Source organism: Pelophylax lessonae (assembly GCF_965119305.1).
Source record: "Pelophylax lessonae genome assembly, chromosome: 3".
NCBI classification, from domain to species: Eukaryota; Metazoa; Chordata; class Amphibia; order Anura; family Ranidae; genus Pelophylax; species Pelophylax lessonae.
In genome coordinates this window covers 307,124,462-307,144,614 of record NC_138770.1, presented here as the reverse complement: position 1 = coordinate 307,144,614, position 20,153 = coordinate 307,124,462, and the positions used below count along the sequence as shown (strand labels likewise).

At 43.2% G+C, this 20,153-nt stretch overlaps 1 protein-coding gene across 1 annotated transcript in view; it reads left to right on the top strand.

The window, feature by feature from the left end:
• The window catches only part of LOC309550513 (uncharacterized protein), a gene marked incomplete at both ends in the record, with an annotated part of 141,269 nt that overhangs the window by 56,324 nt on the left and 64,792 nt on the right, over positions 1-20,153 (top strand). Inside the window, 4 exons of the mRNA XM_082250876.1 lie at positions 6,113-6,226; positions 7,846-8,109; positions 10,484-10,615; positions 15,931-16,115. Of these exons, the coding sequence (XP_082107002.1) occupies positions 6,113-6,226; positions 7,846-8,109; positions 10,484-10,615; positions 15,931-16,115 (695 nt within the window). The remainder of the gene's footprint in view (positions 1-6,112; positions 6,227-7,845; positions 8,110-10,483; positions 10,616-15,930; positions 16,116-20,153) is intronic.

Genomic DNA, 20,153 nt, shown 5'->3' with positions numbered 1-20,153 from the left:
TCGCATCTTTTTTTCGGGACGTCTATACGTCTAAAGTGGAGTACCCTCCTTCGGATCTCTCGGCTCTACTTGACACTATCTCATTTCCTACCTTATCCCCCGAGCAGGCGTCTGCCCTTGACGCCCCCCTGTCAGTGGGTGACATAGTTGAGGCCCTCTCCTGTTTTGCGTGGGCTAAGGCTCCAGGGTCGGATGGTCTCCCTGCCGAGTTTTATTCCCTGTACTCGGAGACCTTGGCCCCCAAACTTCTAGAGGTTTATAACGCCATGTTTGAAGCTTCTGCCGCCCCGACGTCCATGGGTGAAGCTTTGATTGTCCTTATACCCAAGCCCGGAAAAGACCCCACGTTGCCTGAGTCCTATCGCCCTATTTCACTCCTTCAGTGTGACATTAAGATCCTGGCTAAGATACTTGCTCTGCGACTTAACAAGGTCATTCACTCTCTCATACATTCAGATCAAACGGGCTTCATGCCCTCTAAAAACACGGCATGTAATACACGACGTCTGTTCATGAATGTACAGGCGACGCATGATCTGGTGGGTACCCGGGTACTGGTGTCCTTGGATGCTGCCAAGGCCTTTGATTCGGTGGAGTGGCACTACCTATGGCAATGTCTGGGGCGCTTTGGTTTTGGGCCTAAATTTGTGAAGTGGTTGACCATCCTCTACCATCGTCCTTGCGCCAGAGTGGTGGCGAATGCACACACCTCCGGGTCGTTCCCCCTTTCTAGGGGAACTCGACAGGGTTGCCCGATCTCCCCACTGCTGTATGCGCTGGCGGTCGAGCCCCTGGCCATTGCCATACGTGCACACCCAGATGTTGTTGGCCTTGGTCGCGGGGATCACGTTGATAAAATTGGATTATACGCCGACGATATGATTCTCTACCTAGCTGACCCTGGCCCCTCCCTATCTAGAGTCCTGGACCTTATCACTACTTTTAGCGGGTTCTCCGGCCTGTCCATTAATTGGGATAAGTCGCAAATTTTGTCCCTGGATGTTTTTGCCCAATCGCAGGATCAATCCCTCCTCCCTTTACTTCGCGTTTATACGCTTAAACATTTGGGGGTGCAGGTATCCCGTACCCTCGCTGATTATATCGCTCTTAATATTGAGCCTCTGTACGCCCTAGTTAAGCATAAGACCCAAATATGGTCCCGTCTTCCCGTCGGCGTGATGGGCTGTGTAAATTTGATTAAAATGATCCTCCTACCTAAAATTCTTTATGTTTTATGGCACTCCCCTGTGTATATTCCTTACAAATACTTCGCAATTCTTGAACGTTTGCTGAAAACTTTTGTGTGGGGTCCCAGTAGACACAAGCTGGCGTGGCGTCACGCTCAGAAGCCGACTGCACTGGGAGGGCTTGCTGTTCCGGATTTTGGGGCGTACTACCTTGCATCGCAGTTATCCCATTTATATCACGTCAATGCACTGGATGCTCCCAGATATATGGCCTTGGCCTGCCCCCCAGTATTGACCTCGAGTCCTCACCCCTTCTGTGATATTCTCCGGGGCGCGGGTGGGCCTTCAAACACCCAGGTGACGAGTGCTGTCTCTTCTCACTATAGGAGGATATGGGATTTGGCGCTATCCAGGACTGGTGACTCGCTGTTCCACGCTAAAACTCCCTTGTGGTTCAATAGACATTTACCTGAATTACTACAACTACCGGACCCTGGACTGTGGATGGCCAGGGGGGTCGTGTATCTCTCCCATGTATTGCGGGGGGGAGCACTTAGGCCCTTCTCCCAGTTACGGACTGACTTTGACCTCCCCCCCTCCATGTATTATCGGTATTATCAACTTCGCCATGCCCTTCACGCTCAGTTTGGGGGCCGTTACCCGGACTTGCCCACTGTTGACCTGTTGGATGTCCTGACTGGTTCTGACTCCCGTAAACTTATCTCCCTTTTATATGAGATGCTGACAACCAAAACGGCCACGGCCCTGGCGTTCAGTGTTCGCCCTCGCTGGACTGACGATGTTGGAGACCTTGACGATGATGACTGGACGGAGGCTCTTGGGGCCTGTAAGCTAGTCTCGCCCAAGTTGTCTGACAGATTGACACAGGTGTATATATTACATAGAGCGTACCTCTCTCCTGACAGAATAGCCAGATTCGTTCCCTCCAGAGACCCTGTGTGCCCCAAGTGTTTATTGTCACCGGGCACCTTTGGACATCTGTTGTGGCACTGTCCTCGGATCCAGGGCTTCTGGGTGCAGGTGGTTCGCTTCCTGCACGACCGTATGGGGGCTCCTGTCACACTAGATCCTAGGGTCTGCCTGCTGGGTATTATACCTGATGAGGACGTTGATAAATACACCATAAAATTCCTACATGAAACCCTCTTTAGCGCAAGAAAACTGATTGCCCGCACGTGGATACAGTCCGTCTGGCCTGATCTAGCTATGTGGAAGGCTGACATCAATCAATCCTTGTCCTACAAGAAAGTCATATATACTAACCGGGGTTCTCTTGGCAGTTATCATAGGGTCTGGGACAGGTGGCTTCAGTCCTCTGACACCTGTTCTCCTGGGTGATCTCTGGGATTGTGGTGAGCCTTGTGTACCCTGCTTATACTCATGGACGCTATGGGATGGGGTTTCAGTTATACTTGCTGTTATACTTGCCTGTGTGCGATGCTATTTCCCCCCATGGGCATGTATTTTGTTTTTTTTTCTTTTTCTTGCCTGATTTCTGTACCTTATGTGACAATGTTGTATTATATACTACTGATGTGATGTGACCTGGTGTGCTGACTGCATACGTTTGTTTTGTTGTTATTATGTGAACCCACTAAACGTTTGTTTTCAAAAGAAAAAAAAAATATAGTGCCTGGGTGGTCCCCTTAGTCTGCCGGTAAAGTGGTGCATCCGTAGCATGCATAGAATATGCTGCAGCAAAAATTAAATTTCTAAAGAAAAAAAACGAGTCAAATCAAATTTAAAGTGACTCACGGTTGCAACTGCCGTCACTCGGCTATTGAAATAAAATAAAGAAAAAAACAGCGTGGGACCCCCCCCCCCCCCCCCACCAAAAAAAATTCCATACCAGACCCTTATCCGGGTATGCAGCCTAGCAGGTCAGGAAAGGGGGAGGCAAGCGCCCTCCCTTCAGAACCATACCAGGCCACATGCCCTCAACATGGGGGGGATATATGCTCTGCCTCCCCACCCCAAAGCATCTTGTCCCCATGTTGATGGGGACAAGGGCTTCATGCCCGCAACTGTGGCCGGTGGTTGTGGGGGTCTGCGGGCAGGGGGGCTTATCAGAATCTGGAAGCCACCTTTAACATCAGGGCCCCAGATCTGCCCCCCCATGTGAATGAGTATGGGGTGCATAGTACCCCTACCCATTCACCAAAAAAAAAAAAATGGGTAGGGGACAGTTTTTGACAATTCCTTTAATAAAAAATTTAAAAACAGTGTCACCCGATGTAAATTTATCGCCAATCACGCCACCCGCCACACCCAAAAATAAAAAATAAAAATGCTCCAACCGCCTATGTTAAAAAAAACCCTGCAAAGCAATTGCATAATGTGCTAGTATGCATAGTATACTAGCACATGATGAAATACTTACCTTGGAAGGAAGCCCTCCAGTGCTGTTAAGTCAATGCTGAGAGGGCTGACATGTTCTCCCTGTCTGTCTTCTGGGTTTGCAAGCTCTGGCCGAAGCCGTGATGATGTCACTCCCGTTTCAAGCACGGGCTCTGAAAGTACGGCACTGTAACCCAGACCTTCAGAGAGCATGCGCCGATGATGTCATGTGCAAGCTTAGGAGATATTCACAGTACCTACAGGTAAGCCTTATTATAGGCTTACCTGTAGATACAAGTGGTAGTACAGAGTTTACTATCACTTAACCACTTTACGACCGCCCACTACAGATATACTGTGGCTGGCAGCCGCTCCTGGGCAAAGCGACGTAGGTATATGTCGCTCACTCTCGTCAGCGGGGAAGCCAATGCGTGTGTCAGGTGGCTCAGATTGCCGCCTGACACCAGCGATTGTTCCCCGCTGAGAGAGAAGAATGGTCAGCTCTTCCTGAGGTCCAATCACAGTCCCACAAAAAAATCGCAGATTGCCACCATTAATAGTAAAAAAAAAAAAATTATATAAATCTTTCCCGTAGTTAGTAGACGCAATAACTCTTGCGCAAACCAATCAAAATACGCTTATTGCGATTTTTTTTTAACCAAAAATATGTAGCAGAAAACAAATTGGCCTAAAATGTTAAAAAAAATTTGATTTAAAATTTTTCTTTTTTTTTGAGAATGTTATTTAGCAGAATGTGAAAAATATTGTTTTTTTTTTTTTCAAAATTGTTGCTCTTTTTTTGTTTATAGCGCAAAAAATAAAAATTGCACAGGTGATCAAATACCACCAAAAGAAAGCTCCATTTGTGGGGAAAAAAAGAACATCAATTTTATTTGGGTACAGCGTCGCACGACCGCGCAATTGTCCGTTAAATTAACATAGTGCCGAATCGCAAAATAGGGCCTGGTCATTAAGGGGGCAAATCCTTCCGGTCCTAAAATCGTTAAAAGCTGACCACCTACTGCAAGCTAAGACATTTATCAGTTCTTATATAGGTAAGGGGCAGGGCCACCTGGCTATGCCACCTTGTGGCTCCACCCATTTCTGATGTCATGGACCAGTGCATAGCCAGGTGGCCCCACCCCTTAACAATCAAAAAGAACAGATCCTGCACATGCTGATGTACAACAAGTACAAAGAGGAGTACTTCACCAGCCCATGGCGCTGTCCATGTGTTCACCTCCTTTGTTTGTATGCTTTTAAGCTGAAATGTCCTGGTTGCTGCTGCTCCTCTCTCACTCCACTGGGGGGGGGGGCAGATCAAAACAATTCAAATCTGTAAAGAGAAGTGCATGCAACCTCGGGCAATAACGCTTTATTAAAGGACAATAACACAGTACATTGGAATTGCACTCACACTTTTTCTTTAAGGCAATCGCTTTACAGCATTCCAACAGGAGCTACTCGCTCCTCCCGTCCCTCCTGATGGTGACTCTGCAGTCTCCTCATCCGCGGCTACCGCCGCTGTATCCCCGCTCTCCTTCACTTCCTGTGTTGCCAACTGCAATCCATAGGAGGTCTGGAGCATAACCAAAAAAAAAAAAGAAGACACCCCTTAACTATATATGGAATGTCAATTGGCGTAGCCTGCAGTAGGCAGGCAGCCTTCATGGACAGTGGTAGGCTTTTTTTTTTTTTTTCGGGTGCAGCGAGTGGCATTATTGATGATGAATTTACATCGGGGTACACTGTTTTTTTATTTTTTTTTTTAAAGGAATTGTTAAAAACATTTTCTGTGTCATTGTTACCTTTTAAAAACTTTTTTGGTGAATGGGTAGGGGTACTATGTACCCAATACTCATTCACATAGGGGAGGTGGGATCTGGGGGCCCCCTTGTTTGATTCTGATAAGCCCCCTGCCTACAGATCCCCACAACCACTGGCCAGGGTTGTGGGGATGAGGCCCCTGTCCCTATCAACATAGAGACAGGTGCCCATATTGAGGGCATGTGGCCTGGTATGGCTCAGGAGGGGAGTGGCGTTTGCTTGTCCCATCCCTTTCCTTACCTGCCGGGCTGCATGCTTGAAATATGGTCTGATATGAATTTTGAGGGGAACCCCATGCCGATTCTTTAAAAAGTTTCGGCGGGGGGGGGGACCCCACGCTGTTTTTTTTTTTTTACTCAGCTGTCAGCAGGGAAGCCCATTGACAACTGATAACTCATTGGTTGTAAAGGACGCCACGGCTGGCTTCCTGGCCCAGCTCATTAACAAACAGCTTATACTGCACCCTGATTGGGGCTGAACCATTCGCCCAACTCTAGCAGACACTACAGTCCAATTGACTAATACCTATTTTGCCATTTAGGGCTTGTTGACAAGTAGCAAAATGTTACTGCTTTTATTGATAGGGATGTAACTATTCAATTTTCCCACACACTGCAGAAATCTACTTATTCCTGTGTAACTTGAAACAAAGTCACATCAGGAGGAACAGACTTCATTGTTGTCACCTTGGTGTTTCATGATTTGTCAAATGTATATTTACCTCTTCTATTTTATTTCAGGGGTACTAAATGGAAATCCAAATGATGACTTCCTAAATGCTTATGGCTACACATTACCATATAATGACAATACAAAGCCAAACGACTCACAGATTTTCGACTTTGGCATGTCATGTAAGAGAATATTTAATTGTCATAGCTGTTTGTTCTACACAGAAGGTGGCACTGAAGTGATAGGTTGCCAGTACTGCAATTTCTTCACAACATTCGTGTATTTCTTTTTTTTTTTTTTTTTCTTTTTTCTGTGTAGTCATAACAGAAAATGTATTTTCAAGATAAATGGGGGAATCCTCCCCACTGGGCAGTGGCCACCAGCTTCTTTGCAACCAGTGATGTATCCCTGCCCTGCCATTTAGTTGGCAGCTGGGGATTTTCTGACAAGTGAACGTAAGCAAACAGAGCAGAGATGGTGGCTGACATCATTGGCCATGATTATATTTGACTATGGACTATAGCCATAATTGGTCATTGACATCAGCTACCATCTCTGCCCCTTTATTTTCAAGTCAGCTGTTAGCCTTGGAACAAAAAGAAACCAAATAAAAATTATATAAATCTTTCCCGTAGTTAGTAGACACGATAACTCTTGCACAAACCAATCAAAACCAATCAAAATACGCTTATTGCGATTTTTGTTTTCCCAAAAATATGTAGCAGAAAACAAATTGGCCTAAAATGTTAAAAAAATTTGATTTAAAATTTTTTTTTTTTGAGAATGGTATTTAGCAGAATGTGAAAAATATTGTTTTTTTTTTTTTTTTCAAAATTGTCGCTCTTTTTTTGCTTATAGCGCAAAAAATAAAAATTGCACAGCCTTGGATCTGTCATTAGGTACTAGTTTTCATAGAGAGGTGGATTGGCATGCTTTTTATTTCCAGAGGGCATTGTTGATCATGAGGATCTGCATCACTAATTTATGATGGATTTACATCATGGGACATTTTTTTTTTTACAAAGAACATGTCAAAATGTGTTATGTGTGGAGGCGGTATCAGAATTTAGTATCTGGGATTTCTGGATTCCAATAATCCCCCTAGCCACAAATCCCCAACAACCACTTGGCCAGGATTGTAGGGAAGAGGCCCCTTGCCAGAAGAGTCCCCCCTGGCAAGGTACCCTTCCCAGATTGAGGGAATGTGGCCTGGTATAGTTTAAAAGGAAGGAGTGGGGCGCATGCTTACTCCCCTTCCCTTTCCTTACCAACTACTGGTAAGACCCCTTATTTTTTTTTTCTGCACGGGTACCCCCTTAAAATCTAAAACAGGTTGTCATAAAGGATAGGTTTGAGGAGACCCCCTACACACACCATTTGTTTAATAATCTCTGGCTTATTGGCTCAGCTCATCTCTATTTATAACCAAATACACTGAGTACAAACATAGGTGCAGTTATATATATATATATATATATATATATATATATATATATATATATAGATAGATAGATATATTTGTTTTTTTAAACAGTATATATTCAGTGTATATTTATGTATAGCTTCAACCATATTTTTAATGACTGTTCTATATTTAAAAAATAAAATGTTATTTTAAACGTTACCGCTATTTACCACTAAAAACCTGGCTGGTGGTACATTGTAAAACAAAATATATTTTTTTAATCTGTAATTCTGCAATCACCACAGAGTAACTAAAGCAGATTAGCGTGTGATAAAAGTATAGCTGTAATATGTTTTTATATTATCGATTATCCATATGCACATTTGATTTTTTTAGGGAAAACTACACCCAAGGATACAATATTCCTTTACAACACAACTATTGAAGAAACCTGGTACACGTACAACAACAATAGTTTTATACCAAAGTTCCTTGATGAGCTGCTCTTGTCCAGTGACCCTGCATTCATCCAGAAAGCAAACAGCACTTGTGGTGGAAATACAGACTGTCTCTATGATATTCTGAGCACTGGAAACTTCGCTATAGGATCTGCCACTATGACCAGTAATACTGTATATAGTGAGAGGAGATCTCTGATTTGTAAGTATAAAAATCAAGCAAATGGTGGTGACTGTCAGACTATACATAATTCACAGCGACAATATTGTATATTAAAACCCTGAGGTGAAGGGTTTCAGAGAATGATTGTATGGCTGCCTCCCATACTCACATCAGATTCTGAAAGCATGAATGTGCTAGTGACAAGAGGGCATTAACAAACAGGTCCAGAGATGCAGAGAAGTCAGCAGTGTAGATCTTGTGTTGCTCTAATCCAGTGACAAAATCATTGTAATAAAAAATAAATGTCACAAGCCTCGCAACTGCGACCCCGCCCATGCTCCAGGGGGCCTGTCATGTCAGCATACCCCCCAACTCAACAAAACCCAGGAGCCCTGGCTCGGATCCAGCTTGTGTACTATAGGAGCTTCCACTTTGCCTTCTACACCCCTCTGCTCTTATTGACTCGAGTTCCCAGTCTAACTACATTGCTAAGTTGACAGAGATGAAGGAGTATGCTGCAGCTCTTCTGGTAAAGAGATATTACAATTTAGCTGGACAATTGAGTTGCTAGGGGTGCCATCTACACAGGGTGCAGGCTCTTGGGAGGTGCTGCAGGGCTGCCTGTAAAAATGTTTGGTGACCAATTATTCTTCAGCGACTGCCCAACAATGTTTTTTGTATGTGTGTGTTGCACGGCGCTGCAAGTGCCTGTTATATGTGCACTGCAACACCCCCTCTGGCTACCTCATAGAGCCCGCTGAGCAAAGGGAGGATAGGCTGGTGGGGGGTCTGTACTGGGGAGTGGGTCAGGTGCCTGTAATGAGCAAGGGGAGTCTCTACTGGGGGGGGGGGGTCTTTACTTAGCGGAGGAGGGTTCTTTACTGACAGGGTACGTTGGTAGGGTCTATCCTAAGATGTACGGTCTCTTTAGGCCTCTCTACAGGTATTCAAAAGAATCAGAGAGGTATGTGTAAATGTGGACAGTTTCTCCAAAATCTTTTGAATTACCCTCTCAATATGCAAATAAAGATCTGCAAAATTCTTTAGCCACTGGGAGTATCTTGGCGCGTGGCGGAATCGGTGGGTGGTAGTGGGGGGTCAACAAGCTTCAAGCTACGCTTCTGATTGTAGTAATGACAATGTGTCATAATTAAGACTAAGCCAAATCTGCAGTCCCCTTGCACCACAAGGCTATATATGTTTTAGATGTGCATTGTGCAGGCAGAATAACTTCAAGATGTTCAATAAAATAAATTCAAAACAAATTTAAAATATCTTAAAGCTGATCTCTGGCCTCCTCCTCCCCTCACTTACTAATCTCTGGCATGAAGATAAAAAAAACACTCCTTTTTTACTCGACTATACTAAAGTACAGCTAAAGCCCAAACTTTTTGTTTTGTTTTGGATAGAGTGAAGAGTGATTAGAACACCTGTCAGTTTTCATGGCTGTCTGTGCAATAAAAACCGCACTGACAGCACTTCAAATCTTCCAATGGGGACACTAATTTTGGTGACCTGGCGGTCTCCAAAGGATTCCCTTAATTCATAGACATTTCCTCTCACTTCCTGTTTTGGTTATAGGACAGGAAGTGAAGGGAAATCTCCAAAATGGGACACAGGTGGTGGAAAAAAGGGATTATAACCCTCCCTTACTCTATCCAAAATGGAAATAAAAGCTTTGCCTGTAGTTCTTCTTTAATGTTAACATGACATTCAGGTTTTAGAAATCTATCTTTTGTGCAGAGGCAATTAGATCCTTCTTTAGTTGTCCACATCACCATCTGTATGATGCTGAAGCCATATAAAGTGGTTCACAAGTTTAATTGTTTTTTACATTATTGCATTCCCTGCAAAAACACCTCAGTAAGTTTCCAGCAACCAAACGCTTCTCCACCAATCCAGCACTGTCCCATCTGCAGCAACACTGTTCTCTCTTCTTATTCTCACAGGAGACTCTGAGAGAATTGGGAGCCATAGACTCCTGCTGCTGTCAGTCAAATCCTCTAAGGAAGGAGGAAGGCATGGTCGAGGAAACGACTATCAATCTAGAAAGCAATGGACAGGACTAGTTGTGGCCAGGTGCCCTGTTGACAGGCTACAGGTTTCTAAATCAGCAGTTATTATAATGCTGATCGCCACGGGCCCTCCAACATTTTTTTCATCCCACTGTAGTATAAGCAAACATGTGTTCCTATGTGGGGACTTTGTGGAAAAATGAAAGTGCAAATTTACTTATAATTAAGTGCTGAAGAACATTTTTTTTGTTGGAGGCCATAGTCCTATTAAAAAAAAAAATGAAAGGAGTGGAATAAGAGAAAAACATAGTACTTGCATGAAACCTTTAATTATAATTGATCATAATGCTAACAATATTTTGTACTTCAGTTGTGGTGTTGTTTTTTTATTTATATAGCCATTTTCCCTCCAAATATCTCTGGCCCTGCAAGTATCATGAGCTCCTTCGGTGAAGAGGTCCTGATTGGCTACTCTGCTGAAGACTCTGTGTTCAGTCTGCAAACAGAATCCACTGACATCATCATTTCAGGTATGACATCCTCATACTCTAAATAATTCTCTAACAGTCTTTTGACATATTATATTGGATCTGTGTAAACTAAATAATGGCCTAATGATGACATCTGTTACAATGGTTATTGTGAGAGTGGCAGCAAATATGGGAAGATTTCAAAATATTGCAGCACTATATTTATAGGAGGAGTTGTTATTTTCCTGGAAAATATGCAGCAGTAAAAAACAAAATTGGATAAAAGGAAAGCATGTTTCTAAATTTCCCCTGCACGTTATCGATTGTTTGATTGTTTAGGTTGTATGTGAATATGGTTTTATTTCACATCACTTTGCTTTACTTTAGAGTTCAAGTACAACTAAGGGTTCCTGTATGACATTACAAACTAGTACCTAATCCATTTACTATGCAATATTCAAGCCCCAAACTAAAAACTTCCTTTACCTTCCCTGACTGCGCCAAATCCTCCTTCATGTATGTCTCACATGCTTCTCCTCACAGACATTACTGATCGCAGTGGGATGGTTTCAGAAACAGAGACAGTTTTACCAACCCAGAAAGCAGTTGGCAGAACTAGGTGTGGCTAGACTACAGATTAGTGAATGACATTGCTGATAGCCACACCCCCTGCAACATTTTCCCCTCCCACTGTAGTCCAAGCAGATACAGCCTACATGAGTGGCAACTGAATTCAGTAGCAGTGAAGCATTGTTGTCACACCATCCCATCACAGAAAGCAGTTACGGTAGACCTTACTGGTAGACTCAGCAGGTATTTTGCAGCAGTGTTACATTCATCAATGTAAATATTTTCGTAGAAATTTTCATCAGCTGCATGTTTTCAGTGACGAAAACTAAACTAAACTAAAATTCAAATTAAGTCAATTGATGAAAACTGTGATGAAAATCAATTACAATTTTCGGCAACGAACAAAAACTTGAGGGAGGGATGTTTACCCACCTGAAGTTCCACTTTCCTCGGAGCTCCACCTGTCTGTTAAAGACCCAGTTCCCTGATTCTATCAACAAGCTGCATTGGCTTTCCCTTTCCTATGCAGTTCCACAGATTAGACTTGTAGTAGGTTTTCCAGGCCTGTGGCCTGATATGGGTCTGCCATTGTTACCGGTTACCTCTCCAGCCCATGTGAGCTGCGACCCTGGGTGTGAGAACTGAGGCATGGATGACTCTGGCATCTTGGTTTTGTGGTTTTTATTGTAGAAAAGGGGATGGGAGAAGGGAATGAGTGGGATACTCCTTTAGGCTTAACTAATTACACTTGGGACTTAATTCTAGAAAAATGTTTGTTGGTGCTTCCTTGAGGCCAGCCGACGCCAGCCAACGCTCACTAACATTGAGAACACACTGTAGCTTGAATGGATCCTCGACAATAAGTCCAGAAGACCCAAGACTGTGAATTGTAGAATTACTGACACTGCTGTACTGCAAAGTCACTGAATACTCCCCTCCCGCCTTGCACTGGCTTGAGGTAGTACACTGTAGATTTCTGTAAAGCTGCAACTCTCAACGGTCACACTCTGTCCAATTCAGGGCCCATATGCAGGTGCCCCCTTTAACTTTAAACTCTTCGGGGTTCACTGACTATGTACCCCCCCTCTGTAACTTCAGGGTCCTCAATCTAGGTACCCCCTTTCAGCTAGCTGGCACTGGATCCCAGAACCTCTTCCGGAGTGGTCCCCTCTGACTCTGTCAGTCCCCCAGGGGCAATCCTCAGTACTCACGACATGTGTAGGCTTTCCTGGGACTGGACCCCTCTCACGCTCCGCAGGTTCTCGGCAGACCGGATCTCCTCAGCTCAGCACTCTCTGGATACTCAGGCGGCACCCCGAGACATCCACTTCCTCAGACAGGAGGAGAGACAGTCATTCTCTCCCTCCTGGGACTCTGCTCCCACCAAAGACACCCTGTCACGCACTTCCCCCAAACTTATACCCACTCCCAGAATCTTTTGCAGCATAATCTGCCTTCTGGGGTAGTTACAAGCTTGGATGTGTCCCCTGATTGGGCTTCCCACACTGCCCTATGATAAGCCTCTCACAGGAGCCAGTGGGGATACTTGTCCCCTCAGCAGGCACATCTGGAAGCACTGACACCCTAACTAAATAAATCACAGCCCTGCTGTTAGGCAGACGAAGTCCACTATACATTTACCTAGCCCCTGCCTGTAGGGTGCTACACACTTATTCACACTCACATCTCTTTGGCGCCCTCTGCTGATGTTTTCTATATCAACAACACAATTCCATTCCCAGTCTATAAATATGGCGCATTGAAGTTTAACCTCTTAATGACCGCTCGCACAGTTTTACTGCGGCAGGTAGGCTCTGTCTCATGAAACAACGTAATTGTACATCGCTTTGGGGACCGCTAGCGGAGGCCCATTCGCCACAGGGGAAGCCAATCAGCGGGTCCAGCAGCCGCAATCACTCCCTGTGGAGACAGAACGGCGGTCTGCCGTTGTAAACACGGCAGACCACTGTTCTGTCAGTTATGAACACGGGGATCCTGTGTTCCTTTTATTTAGGAACACAGGTCTCTGTGTTCATGCAGAAAGCCCATCACCCACACAGTTAGATAGGACCCCCTAGGGACACATTTAACCTTTTGATTACCCCTGGTGTTAACCCCTTCCCTGCCAGTGTCATTAGTGCAGTAACAGTGCATATTTTTAGCACTGATTACTGTAATAATGTCACTGGGCCCCCCAAAAGTGTCAAAAATGTCAGTTAGGTGTCTGATCTGTCCACTGCAATGTCGCAGTCCCGCTAAAAATCACTGATCACCGCCATTACTATTAAAAAATAAATAAAAATAACAGAAATCTTTCCCCTAGTTTGTAGATGTGATAACTTTTGCACAAACCAATCAATATATACTTATTTGGATTTTTTTACCAAATATATGTGGCAGAATACAAATTGGCCTAAAATGACGAAAAAATTTGATTTTTAATTTTTTTTTTTTATTGAGAATGTTATTGGAAATTGTCGCTCTTTTTTTGTTTATAGCGTGAAAAATAAAAATCACATAGGCGATCAAATACAACCAAAAGAAATCTATATTTGTGGTAAAAAATGTCTTTGCCTCAGTCTGTACTCAAATTTTATTTGGATACAGAGTGGCACAAATGCAAAAATGTCAGTTAAAAATAACGCAATGCCGTATGGCCAAAAATGGCCTGATCATTAAAGGGGTAAATTCTTCCGGTCCAGAAGTGGTTAAACATGTACTGGACTACTACATAAGAAAAAGTAGGGGCCAGTACTAAGCTGCTGAAAGAAAAAAAGAATAAATAAGAAAAAGGCTTTTCTTTTTTTTTCTTAATATTTAATGTTGGTAATATAGTGCAATATAATATAATATAAATAATATAAATATAATATGTGCAATGACATTACAGCCAGTGGTGTTTACAGTTTTTTTTTGTTTTATTTTTATATTTTAAAGTTGCACTTTAAAGCAATATTTTTGTTTGTTTATGGAACTTGGTTTTATTGATAAAGCCGTTATATATCTACATCTGTGTCTGTAGTGCATGCTCAAACCTTTATACCACAAATAATAACATGTTTTTAGATTCTTACTCCAGGAGTATGAAATGAAACTGAAAATTCTAGAGAAATGCCTAACTAATGCATTCCAATTTAACTAAACCCATAAGATTTTAGCTGACTAAAATGACTGGAGATTTTAGTCGACAAAAATATGACTAAAACTAAAACCATTCAGATGACTAAAATATGACTAAAACTAAAATATAATTTTAGTCAAAAGACTATGACACCGTTTCTTTATACTGAATGGTACATTAAAGCAAATATGAATAATTATCTAGGCATACTAAGAATTAAACTCAAGTGATTCCTAATATCAATAACTTTTCTCCACCAAGTGTCTGTGGAAATTCTAAGGCCCTCCACAATACTATCGAGAAACAACTAATATAAATTATTTTTCTTTATTCTATTTCTGTTTTCTTTCTCTGTTCTTTTCTTTTTCTATATTTCATAGTAGACCTTCCATAAGGATTAATTGGTTATATAATCAGTTAAATGCAATTACTCATACATGCTTCCAATAAAAAATGAATATTTTGTTAATATTTACGTATTTACATAAATGTTAACATGAATAACACTGCACAATATTAGGCACAGAGACATAATATCAATTCCGTAAAAAGAAAACATTGGTAGTGGGTTGGATACAAGCTTTGTAAATCTGTCCCTTTCTGTTTTTGTTTGACGCTTGTAACTTGGACATTTTCAAACAAAATATTTGAAAAAAATAAAATAAAATAAAAGACTATGACTAAAACTAATTTGAGATCTGATGTCAAAATGAACACTGCTTTGCCTTGCTTCAATGGAAGGCCATAGTTCTATTTTAACTATCACTGCCTATGATTTTCTGATTGAGTTGGGGACTCTCTCCTTCAGTACAATGGAAGTTGGCCAATTATAGTCTTCATCTTCAAGCCTTTTATACTGAATGTGTTTTGTATATTGCTGTAAAGAGCCTATGATATTAACCTAACGATTGCACTGCCCTGTGAAAGTAGCTACATGTTTGCATTAGGCCATGATACACTACCACTGACTTAAAGCGGAGTTCCGGGCACAGAATCGTTTTTTTTTTTTCAATCTCCCCCTAACAATCACCCTTACACATCGATACATCCGCTAATCCTGGTTAGAATGGTGAAATAATGAGTTTGCAAGAATAAAATCTTACTTTATATAATTTCTGATGTGCGGCGCCATCTTTGTTGTGGATTGCCGAGTCCGTTGTGGGGAAATGTCTTCCCTTCTTCCTGATTCCAGTGGGCGTAGGCCTGTGAGTCAAGAAATGAGAACAGTGGTCGGCCGCCCATGTGACTGCAAAGTGCATCATGGGAGGGCCGAGGAAGAGCTCCCAGGACGCATTGCGGCAGGAAGTGACGAGGAGAGCCGAGGCACAGGAGGGAGGAAGTCCTTTGAAAGGTGAGTATACAAACCTCTGTAAACAGGTAAGTGAAAAAAAAAAAAACTATGGGAATATCCAATTCTGACTCAGCGGAGAGTAAGGAATACAATGCAGTAATTATTAGAAATTGAATTTTGTGCCCGGAACTCCGCTTTAACACAGTTGTGGCAATATGTACTTAATTTGTTGTGTATGATATAAATCAATCAATCAGAACTTAGGACATATGTGCACAGTCTTTGCAGCTAAATATTACCTTCAAATTTAAGCCCAATGGCATGTCATTTCTGGTTTCATGATGAAAGCAATAATAAAACTATTCTGTTTCAAATCCTTGTTATTGTTTACAGTAAATGGCACTCTTAGATGGTTGCCTTCATCTTCCTCACCCGTGTTTGCAACTGTAATAGCCAACAACTCCCAAGCCACCGCAGAGAAAGGCCTTACATTAATACTGTGCAACTGCAGCAACAACGCCACCTGCGACTATGAGAACACCGTGCTGAGGGGTCAGATGAACAACTCCAAATTCATGGTATTGTCTGTTTTTATATAACTGACTAGGACTTTACACTTTTTTTTTACAGTATAATATCTTAGGTCAGTGTTTCTCAATCTTTTTTCACTCAGGGCGCCCTTTAAAATGATGCATACTCTTGAGGCACCTCATAGTAAAATGTAAAAAATGAAACGAATAGTTTTATATAATTACATAGTTACATAGTTACATAGTAGGTGAGGTTGAATAAAGACAATAGTCCATCCAGTTAAACCTGTGTAGGTGTGTGTGGCTGTAATCATCTCACATAGCCCTTAATGTTCTGATCCTTGAGATGTAAGTCTAAGAGTCTTTTGAAAGCCACCATAATACCCGCAGAAACCACCTCTTGTGGTAGAGAATTCCGCAATCTTGTAGCCCTAACGGTAAAGAACCCCCCTCGTTGCCTGAGGTTAAAACGCTTCTCCTCGGCGGGTGTGGCAGGAGGATGAAGCCGTGAGGAGGCTCACAATAGAGGTCCGACACCCGTAAGCAGGCATCCGCCCATTGCAGCGAGCAGCAGCATCCTCCCCCCTCAGACGCCGGAAGCGAGTGCACGAGGCGGTAACAGATTCCTCCGAGAGCGGCAGTCTTCTGAGACCGGCGTGGACTCCAGAGCGGAGCCCAGACCTCACTACACAGGGACCCGGACCCGGGGAGAACAGAGCAACGCCAGGACTCCCGCATATTGGGTCATAGACCCGGGGAGAACAGAGGGTCGCTGAGGTGCCCAACATAGGTACCGAGACCCGGAGAGGACAGAACCACGCTGAGACTACGGAAATACAGGGGCCCAGACCGGTCCCAAAAAATATACTGAGTCAAACAGGACGGATATCAGTGTACCCATACTAATGTGGAGGCAGGTGGGAAACAGCCAAACCGATACTGCGGGAGTACAGGGATTGAACCTGAGCATAGAGAAAGTGCAGCAACGGCCCTGGTGAGTGAAAAATCTGTATAAACTGTGGTTACATTCGGGGGGGGGCTGTGTACTATGGTATACTGGGGGGATAGAGACTGAAGGGCAGAATCACGGATATATCTAATTAGCGGCTGGTGGGCTAGTGGTGAAGAAGTCTCAATGTCAACTAGCAGCTAAGTTCCCATCCCCCATATCCTCCATGCAGAGAAATGAACCCCAGAATATAAGAAGATCTGGCAGGAGGGCGGACATCTCTGTTTACTTTCTCAGGGGTGCACAAAGTGGGAGAGTGGAGGAACCGTCCAGAATGGCACCAACAAGACCAGGGGCTTCTGGAAATACAGGAGTAAAGAAGGACAGTAAAAGCAGTAATAATAGTAAAGAGGCACAAGCCCAGCAAATGGAGGACAAACTGGAGCAGATTGTCTCTCCAAGTGATGAGCATCTAACCCCACAAGAATCCCCCCAGCAAAGTACGCCCGCACAGACTTTGGAATGGAAGGAGCTATTTGCCAGTATGCCAACAAAACAAGATCTATCAACTATTGCAGCCTCCATAGTAAGCTCACTCACCACTGAAATTAACTCCTTGAAGGGCCAAATGCAGACAATGGACACTAGAATAGATGGAGTGGAAAAAGAGCATACCCAGATTATAGAGAAAGTTGAAAGTATAGAGGTGCAGCAGAAACTATTATCCAAACAGCTAAGTGTGATCCAGCTGCAGCAAGACGATGGCGAGAATAGAAATCGACGCAATAATATACGTCTTAGGGGGTTACCTGAGACGATAAAAGGGCCGGAACTGTCAGACAAGATAACAGGCATTTTCAATGGACTTCTGGATAGATCTCAATTGGAGCCAATTGAGATAGACAGGGTCCATAGAGTAAGGGCCCCGCGGAGTATGGGGGAAGGCTACCCACGAGACGTCTTAGCTAGGATCCATTTCTTCGCACTAAAAGAAAAAATAATGAAGAAAGCATGGGATAGGGGCCCCTTTGAATATGAAGGTTCTATGATTCGTCTCCTACCAGATCTATCCAGGAACACTCTCAGAATGCGTGCAGTAGTTAAACCTTTACTGGAAGAAATTCAGAAAGCGGGGGCTACCTATCACTGGGGTCACCCTTTTCATCTCAAGGTTACGAAAGGGGAATTGCTTTTTACACTACGATGGCCTGATCAACTACCGGGACTGTTTGCTTTTTTGGGGTCACAGCCGGTGCAAGTTCCTGATTGGCTTGACCCCCAAGTGATTAAGAGAGGCCCAGGAATCACTTTACAGGAACAGTGACATGATTACAGTTGGATGATGCCAAGCAGTAAATGTTCTTATTTTCTGTGGTTTTTCTTTTTTGCTTGTTTAGATCTTGGACTTTTTATATCAGCGGGGAGGAGATCAGTGAGGGTGAGGGAAGATACTGATCCTAGGAGTAAGGGAGGAATCCTGACTTCTTCTTTTTGATATTATTATGTGAGCAGTGCAAGGGCTTCTAATGGAGAAGTCATAAGGATTTCCTTCTGATACAAGCACGGAGTGAGCCTAGCCCTGGTTGAGAAGGAAAGGGTTTAGAGTGTAACGAACCAACAGGAGAGAGACAAATAGTGATAGCAAGTTGAGTAGGGGGTTTAGAATAGGAGATGAAGGGAATATAGGTGGTTAGTGAGTAATAGGAGGGAGGGATAATGGTAGGAGGATGGTTTAGATACCAAGTACCGGTGAGGGCTTTGGGGGGTAAGATAAGGATAGCCTCTTAAACAATGAGCAAGTTCAGGGACACCGATAGATTGAAGCATGTATGGAGGCAGATTGGTAGGGAATAATATATGGGGACCCCCAAGGCATCTCTGGTGAAGGGCGGATGCCCCGGGTGCACGGACTCGCTGAGATTGATGTGTTTTACTTTTTGTGTCTTTATTTGTGGATTTTTCTATCATTTTTTTCTTTTTTTTTTTTTCTTTTGGTTGTTAGTGTGTAAACACATGAAGAGAAACAGTTATTTTTGACAACTGATTTGGTCCTCCTCACGGTGCGAATCCTTGGATCGCACACCCAAATAGGAAGCGTCTCGGTACGCATGGTCAAAAGTTGACCACATAGGATCCCGACTTACTGGCATATCCGCGGAGAGGGGGGGAAGGGAGAGTAAATTGGTGCTTAGGGGGGGGGGGGGGAGTTTTTTTTTTTTTTTTTTTTTTTTTTTTTTTCCTCCGAAGGAGCGACCATGGACTCACGGCACCTCTTTTAGTGTGAGGGGGACGACGACAGCGGGAGGGGGGGGGGACGGGAGTACGTATAACCAAGGGAATAAGATTTGTAGACAGTACGTGGGGATAAAAATGCAGAAAATTAAAATCACTTCATTGAATGTTAGGGGACTGTCTACACCCGAAAAACGAGTACGTTTACTGGCAGATATGAGACGAAATCGGACACAAATACTTTTCTGCCAGGAAACGTATTTTAAAAAGGAAGCAACCCCAAAATTACAGAACAAAGATTTCCCTTGGTCGTATCACGCCCCCACCCCCATCCCTAAGTCGAAGGGGGTGAGCATTATTGTAGCCAAAGAGATACCATGGACATTTCTGGAAACACGTGTCGACCCACAGGGAAGATACCTGATGGTCAAGGGCAAGATAGGGGAAAAAACAATTACCCTGATAAATGTGTATTTCCCTAATCATAATCAAATTTCATTCTTAATGCTTATTACACCAATCCTATTAGAGTTCCAAGAAGGGATGGTAATTATGGGTGGAGACTTTAATTACGCCCCAGAGCCAATCATAGACACCTCTCAAGGAACATCACATCTCTCATACGCTAGACTAAAAAAACTTAGTAGGGAAATTACACTCCTCAATCTCGTAGACCCATGGCGCATTATGCATCCTAGTGAAAGGAACTATACGTACTTCTCTATGGTGCATAATAGATATTCTAGAATAGACCGTATTTTAATATCTCGGGGAGACCTACACAAAGTGGTAGCTACACAAATTGGTTCTTTCTCCATGTCGGATCACTCTCCAATTGATATTACAATTGACTTTGAAGAAGGACCTACAAAACTTCCGTCATGGAGACTGAACGAATCATTATT